At 56.5% G+C, this 7,285-nt stretch overlaps 2 protein-coding genes across 2 annotated transcripts; one reads left to right on the top strand and one right to left on the bottom strand.

The window, feature by feature from the left end:
• The first annotated feature begins 3,221 nt into the window (after window positions 1-3,221).
• PHACADRAFT_262875 (uncharacterized protein) lies at window positions 3,222-4,477 on the top strand. Its single transcript, XM_007400072.1, has 2 exons — window positions 3,222-3,461; window positions 3,565-4,477. Exons 1-2 carry the CDS (start codon window positions 3,262-3,264, stop codon window positions 4,310-4,312), a joined length of 948 nt encoding a protein of 315 aa, XP_007400134.1. The 5' UTR covers window positions 3,222-3,261; the 3' UTR covers window positions 4,313-4,477.
• Window positions 4,478-4,607: 130 nt separating this feature from the next.
• On the bottom strand, window positions 4,608-5,269 carry PHACADRAFT_199796 (uncharacterized protein; the record flags this gene model as incomplete). The annotated part of the gene is made up of 5 exons (XM_007400071.1): window positions 4,608-4,850; window positions 4,898-4,933; window positions 4,988-5,033; window positions 5,087-5,102; window positions 5,158-5,269. The coding sequence occupies 5 exons, from the start codon at window positions 5,267-5,269 to the stop codon at window positions 4,608-4,610; spliced, it is 453 nt and encodes a 150-aa protein (XP_007400133.1).
• Window positions 5,270-7,285: the final 2,016 nt, after the last annotated feature.

Here is a 7,285-nt window from a genome sequence, read left to right as displayed (position 1 = left end):
CAGCTGTTGACAAGAATAACGCGCCCAACACTCTGAGCAATGTTCACTGCTGAAACAATCTGCTGCGAGTTGGTAAACGAAAAGCTCGAGTTTGTGTAAGCTCGCCGCTCATTCTACTCATGTAAACAGTCATCTATACCTAATTCAAACGCTATTGGCATAATTCTCACGACCAGCAACCCGCAGATCGGATGGACTGCACCATCGGAGCCGTTGTGTACGTACTGTCGCTTGGAGTCTCTGGCGTACTGTTTGCATTGTCAAATTTTGTGCATCTTGTTCTAGAAAATAAAAATCTGCAGAAAAATTGGTACATTTTGGCTCGAGTAGTCGCTCTCTAATTTCAGCAAGGACGTTTACTGAGCATCAAGTCGGGAGTCTTCAAGCTCGCTGGTAGGCTCGAGGTCGCTGCATGCAACACTGAGATGGTCAGTCTCGTCGCGATTGGATTTATCGTCGAGGAATACCTTATTAATGGTCCCTGCTTGGTCACTGATTTGTTTTCCGCGATGGCAGACGAGTGATCGCGTCTTCGGAGTTGGGTCAAAAGCCTAAGGCGCTTGTGTCGGGCTTTGTGGCGTTTAGCGCCACGTGATGTGGGCGGGAAATAATGTTGATTTGATTTTCTAGGAGGTTTCACCACCATTCCTCCGCTGGTTTTCCTCTCCCTCCCCGCAATAGTGCTGGCGGGAGCTCTCCCGGCCTCGACGCGGTGTTTAAGACACAAGCTGCGAGGCTTTAACCTCTCATTTCTCAAGTCGCCTCCTCCGGGTTCGTCTTTTGTTCGGGTTGGCTTCGTCGGTCGTCCAGCTCTGACCGTTCGTGTTTCTCCTCTAGCTCAGTACTTTTTTATACCAAATGGCGCATCAAAACGGCGTCGCTGTTCGCCAAGACAACCCTCACCTTCACCTGCCGATTCCAGAGTATGCGAAGAAGTGGCACCCCGCCGTTCACAGGCCGAAGAGGATACCGGCTATTTACGACGTGCGCGTCGACGCCGCGCACATATTCGCCCTGCCATATCACCCTGACACGAAGGTGGCCCAAGAATACTTCATAGTCGCTCAGCGGTGCACCATGTGCTCGAGGGTTAGGCAGGTCTGTTCGCGAGGGAGTCCGGCATGTAAGAGGTGCGTCGACAAGAAGCTTGCTTGCGTTCCCCAAGAGCCCGGATACGTCGAACTCCCTCTCCCGAGAGCGAAGAAGCAGCCACTGCGGCAGGAAGTCCAAGCACTCAGGAAGTCTCTACCGGATGCACCATATTATCGCGACCACTCAGCCTCCGTAGCCAGGTCCTTGGGCGTGCCAACCTCCTCTGCATCTTCGCGGCGTAAAGGAACAAGATCTACAGAACAGGAGTCCGCGTCCACTGCGCAAAGGAGACGGCGGGGAGAACAGAGGCAAGAGAAGGCGAGTGTTTCCAGACGCGACTCTAGGAAGCGTGTGTCTCCAGGTCCTCCGCCAGACAAAGCGGACGCGAAAGACTCTGTGGACAAGGTCGCACAAGCACAAGAATCTACACACGCGACACCTGCAACTTCCATCAGCTCGCTCTCTTCGGCGCCCACCTCTACCGCCTCAGACACGCGTCAGCCAACGGTGCATACCCGCCCCGTGAGCGTCGTCTACCTGACCGCGACTCGGCCAAGCTCTCTCTCGATGGTCACAAATGGGGCCCACACCCTTGTTGGTTCCATCCCGTACAACGCTTCTGTTTCCCGCCCCCCAAGTGCGGCGGCCTCTGGCGTGATATCACCGCCCAGGCAAGAAGCCCCGAAGGATCCCACAACGCCCGCTGCTCTTCACCCTAGCGCACTTGTTTCCGCTAATGCCAAGCAGAACGGCGTCGCGCACTCCCAACCTTCCTGTCCCGCGACCGCTACGGAAGCAGCCTCCTCCGCTCCCAAAGGCCCTTCTTCTTCAGCACCGCCTACTACGACACCCTCGTCCACGACGCCTGCGACTTCTAGTGCCCCTTCTTCACGCCTGTCTATTCGCGTTCCTCCGCGCAGCAGTCTCAGTTCTAGTGTCGCTGAGTCTTCGGTCTCAGCTGCTCAGAAGCCATCCTCGACGGCCGCACCGAAAGCACCACCTGAGACCGCCCGGAAACCTGTGTCGACAGTCGCGTCGAAATCGCCTCCAGAGGCTGCGAGACAGCCGCCTGCCGCGGGCGATGCGCAAAGCCCACCGTCACGCCCGGCTGAGACCGCCCGGAAACCCCCGTCGACAGTCGCGTCGAAGTCCCCTCCAGTGGCTGCGAGGCAGCCGCCTGCCGCAGGCGATGCGCAAAGCCTACCGTCACGCCCGGCCGAGACGACTCGTATGCCCACATTTGCTGAAGTGATAAATGCCTTCGCGAGGGCCGAAGCTGCGGCCATGAATGTCGCTCCCGCTCGTCCTTCTATAGCCAGCGCCACCCCAGCCTCTGCAGCCCCATCTTCACTTCTTAATCCTGTCACCATCGGACCGCCGCGGCCCGCTCCAGGGAGCACTCGGCCAAGCTTCTCCGCTCCAGCTGCGACACATAGGGTTCAGCCAAACTCCTCTGCTCCTATCGCGCCAGCGACCACGACGCCTGACGACCAGTCGTGCTCCTTCCGTCTGTCAACCACAGCAGCCTGGGCTGCCGCTGACAGGGGCGTATCGTCGTCTTCCGACTCCTCAAACGACGAGCCGCTCCTCGGCAACACGCGCAAGCGCAAGCACGCGCACGACCCCAACGCGAGCGCGAGCTCCCGGCCCACATCGAAGCGCAGGCGCACCACGAACACGACCGAGGCACCGGCGCCCGACACCCGCAGGCCGCCGCCGCAGATACCGTGGTGGACGGCGCAGGCGAGCGCCACGAGCAGCGAGGCGTGGTACAGCCAGCTGAACGGCACGGGCTACGGCGCCACCGTCAGCAACAACAGCAGCAACGGCGCCACCAGCGTGTCCCACGGCAGGCGCAGAGAAGAGCCGTTCCTGTCGCCCCTGCGCCCGCCGCTCCCGAGCATCCAGCAGCGCGCCGAGCGTTTCGCACCGCTCCACGACCCGCCACTACTGTTGCCACCGCCACCGCCACCACCGCCGCTGCACGAGGGCGAGTACGACTCGGAGGAGGAGGTCGCGCGGTACCTCAAGCCCCGCCCGCGGAAGGGCGGCCGTGCCGCCGCCACCGCCGCCGCCGCCACCGCCGCCGCCGCACGCACCCGCTCGCCCGGCCCACCCGCCCCGGTGTTCGTTCCGCGGCAGAAGCTGCTGGAGGACTCGGCCGTCGTCATGGTCGAAGACGTGCTGATGCACCTGCCGCGGTCGCGGCTCGTCCAGATGTCGGAGTACTTTGCGAAGCACCTCCTCGCGCGCGACGGCGACGCAGACGAGCCGGCCCCGGCGGCCCTGGACCAGTGCGCGGTCGCCAGAGTGACGGGCGTGTGCGCCGAGGACTTTGAGGCGCTGCTCGGCGTGTGCGACGACCCGAGGTGCGTTCTTTTTTTTGATGTGCAATGTTGGTTGCGAGAACGAGAGCGGGAGAGAAGAGAGGAAAAGAAGAGAAGCCACCGAGCTGACACGGACCTTTGACAGCATCTTCATCCAGCGGCAGCCGCCGTTCAAGACCCTGATCGCCGTCTTCTGCGCCGCGCGCACGCTCAGCTTCCGCCAGATTGACGCCCTGGCGACCTCGCGGCTCGAGAGCCTCTGGCCGAGCGACCTCCACAAGCTCTCGCCCGTGCGCACGCCCCACGCAGCCGAGACCGTCGTCCTCTCGCGCATGTACAGCCTGCCGGCCGTGCGCAAGCGCGCGTTCTACGAGCTCCTCCGTTCCGAGGGCTTTGCGCAGCGCGGCGTCGACGACAACGGCGGCGGCGGCAGTGGTGGCAGCGGCGCGCTGCCCGACGGCACGCTGCTCGACGGCAGCCGGCTCCTCGGCCGCGCAAAGCTCAGCCACGCCGACATGGTCCGCCTCGTCACCACGCGCGAGAAGCTGCAGATGGCCTGGACACTCCTCGTCGGCACCGCCCCGTCGCCCGCCGCGTTCCCCTGCATGCTCCAGCAGACGACGTCCGCCAACACCGCCTACAGCACCCACGCCGCGCGCAAACGCTGCTCCGACGCGTGCCGGAGCTCGGCCCAGATATGGGCAGAGTGGGTCCTCGACTCGGGCTTGTTTGAGAACTGGATGTATGACCCCGTGTGCGGCCTGGAGCGGCTCTCGGTCCTGGACTGGGAGCACTCGGGGTTCTGCAGCGCGTGTGTCATGACGAGGAGGCAGCTGTGGGCGCGCAAGAGAGAAGAGATATGGGATAATTTGGATACCTGGCTTGGCCTTTAGTGGTTCGTTCAGGTCGAGATCGACATGTCTGTTTTCTTTCTGTTGAAGGTTGCTGTGCACCAGCATGTTACATAAATAATAGCCAAGACGAGAAGTAGTATAGATATCGGTTGGCTGGTGTTAATGACCGGTCGTCTACTCTACAATGCATCATCGTCATATTTCTGCAGCTGGCACGGCCAGATGGAACACTGGGCTATAGGCTATAGATATGTGGATACAATTCTTCCCAATATGATTAGGCATAGCGTGGAGAAGCCAGAGCCTTGTGGAGGCGGACAAGGCATGTCGATGGCTATGTCGAGGCTGTCTGAGGAGGACCGATAACAAGGATCGGTGCCAAATCCTCCTCGATCTCTTCATCATGCCCGTGTACGAGAGGCTCGCCGATGTTACCGATGATGCTTGTGAACGTCCCATAGTCGGCGCTCGAGGTCCTAGGTTGGAATGTAGGAATTACGGCAGAGTAAGACTGGATGCTCGGCCCGGAGCGCACTTGGCGCAGATTCAGCATGAAGCGGCTAACCAAGATTGGAGGCTGAGATCCGTCAGTACGGTGCCAATAGTGAGCCATAGCTATCATACCATTGCCACGACGAGCGATCCCACAGGATGAAATGTCTAAAGAGAGCGTCAGCCGTAACGAAAGCCTGGGATGCGAAAGCTTTGTTTTACAGGATGGGTCGTCAACACTTGAGCTATGTTCAAAAGTAATAGTGCGCTAATTCACACGATATCATTAGGTGTCACTGTAAGCTGCCAACACGAACTTACGAAAAATAGACGGTTCCTAGGTAAGCGATCTTGGTCAGCTGTCTATACGCGCAATCTTTCACAAGATTCACCATCACGGAGTAGACACGATGAAACAGTTGGTGAAGATTGAGACCTAGAGACACTCTTCCAATATCTGAAGGTCTGCTGCCACGTTACGACAACAACCAACAGGTCTGCCATTATTTGCGAGACTCGAGTGACGAGAAGGACTGTGGAGTAGCATGAGCGCATCCAGGGGATACTGAGGATACTATAACCCACGACTGCAATGCATGCTTATGTTATCACGAAAACAGTCAAGTAAAAAAGAAACTACACACGTTAAAAATGCCTTGTTTGGTATGTCCACAGTCCCATTACACTCCGATATTTTGGTCCAGCTAAACTAAATGCCGAGAGTGTGATCAGCGCTGAGCGCTGAGCGCTCACACTATCTTGATACCCACCGCATTAATTCCAATGGGTATAAGGCCTAGTCCTAAAATCACTACTGCCAGCGTACGGCTTCCGCCGGTCATTGCAAAGACACGCAGGGCGGAAAAGACTGATTACTAAGCAATCAGCTCATTATCCTTGTAATTTGGTGTATAACCTACCAGCAATCTGAAACCAGCCGATACAGGAAAGTACCTCAGAGATGACATTAGTGGCCTCGCAACTTTTAGAGGTCGAGGTTAGTAGCCACGGATACTAGACAGCATTGAACAGAGTTAGATACCTCTGTTACGGAAAATAAGTAATGCGATCCTGTACCAGTTCATGGACTCACTGTATAAGACGAGAGCGGGATGAGTGATATTATCGCGCTGAGAACCATTACCCAGCGAGTCGAGAGGAGTAGCACGGAACTGGCGGTCCACTTCCGCTGCCACACCGCCTGCACCTCCAGGTCCAATGTGATGAGGTACTCGTAAATTGTTAGAGCTAAATTCTTTATGAGTTCGAGGATGACTAGTAAAGCTTATGCACGCCAAGAAAGTCCGAGACTCACCTGAAACTGCATTTCCTATTCTGTTCGTCGTTTCTATCTCGCTGAAGAGTCCGATAAGTGTGAAGTTCAATGAGGATGCAGGTGAATGGAATTCACAATTGCGAGGTAATAAAATTCTCCGTTGCGCTACCAGCCATTGTAGCTACCCTTCTGAGCAAAATCTGAAGGAAGGGACCTAATAGCTTTCGGTGCAACATGGACTCATCTCTAAATACAAAAGGGCCTGGATACCGGATCTGTTGATGGAAAAAAATGCCTCGATACACCGCCTGTGCGCATGACACTCCGTATCGTGCATAAGATATCTGCTACTGAGATGAGGGGGCATATGGGTACCAACTTCTCGTAGCGAGGCAGTATCTCAGCCGAGAACAGTGAACGCCGTCTGGCCCGTCTCGAAAGTATGAGTCGGCCGCTAGTCTGGACGTCCGACTTTTTCTGACATCGCGTGACCTAGGGAGAGAAGTTACAAGAGTCTCTGGCTGAGCGGCCTACACATAACATTCCGTATCATGCATATGATGTCTGATACTGATACGAAGCGACGTACTAACTTCTCGTGGTGAGGCAGTATCTCCAAGAACAGCGGACACCGTGCGTCTCGGAAGTATCAGCCGCTGACCTGGACTTCCGGCTTTTCCTGATGTTGCCTGACCTCAGAGGGAAAGCTATGCTTAGTCCACCACAGCAGCCGTAGCTGATCATATAAGGCTGTGCTGTCTTCGCGAGATGATAGGTCAGGGACAACAGGAGCGGGGCGTTGCCACTAACGCACGGCCATAGAAAAAAAGGCTGGGACAGCGGTCCGGATGTCCCAAAAAGCCTTACAGCGTCTATACGAAGTTTATCCCAGTGTAGGGACTGGACGCACCGTATTGAGCATGCTACGCTCTAAATATCTGTTCGAACTTCGAAGGCGCATGAGCAGAGCAAAGTGAGGCGCCGGGAAAAAGATGGAAGCCGCAGGGTGATCCGTCGGATTGGGGGATACCTCGACTGGCCTGTAGAGGTCAGTATCAATATTCTTGCTCTCTTCTTGCAAGTTGTTGTATACCTGCATGTAAACCATGTGAACCAGGTAGTAGCAAAAATGACAAGCAGTGTAGGTACTGAAGGTTTGCTAGTACTAATAGTCGGCCACCTAAAATAGTAACAATACAGCGCATCGTCATCATCTTCCTACAAACAGCGGAGCAAAATAGAGT

The sequence above is a fragment of the Phanerochaete carnosa genome (assembly GCF_000300595.1).
Source record: "Phanerochaete carnosa HHB-10118-sp unplaced genomic scaffold PHACAscaffold_10, whole genome shotgun sequence".
Classification (NCBI taxonomy): domain Eukaryota; kingdom Fungi; phylum Basidiomycota; class Agaricomycetes; order Polyporales; family Phanerochaetaceae; genus Phanerochaete; species Phanerochaete carnosa.
Note: the sequence above shows the minus strand (reverse complement) of the source record. Positions and strands in the feature narration are given on the sequence as shown.

Coding starts and splice junctions, on each gene's coding strand:
- PHACADRAFT_262875 (XM_007400072.1), top strand. CDS start 3,262: ATGGTCGAAGACGTGCTGATGCACCTGCCGCGGTCGCGGCTCGTCCAG. Junction 3,462..3,564: donor GGCGTGTGCGACGACCCGAG/GTGCGTTCTTTT, acceptor GACCTTTGACAG/CATCTTCATCCAGCGGCAGC.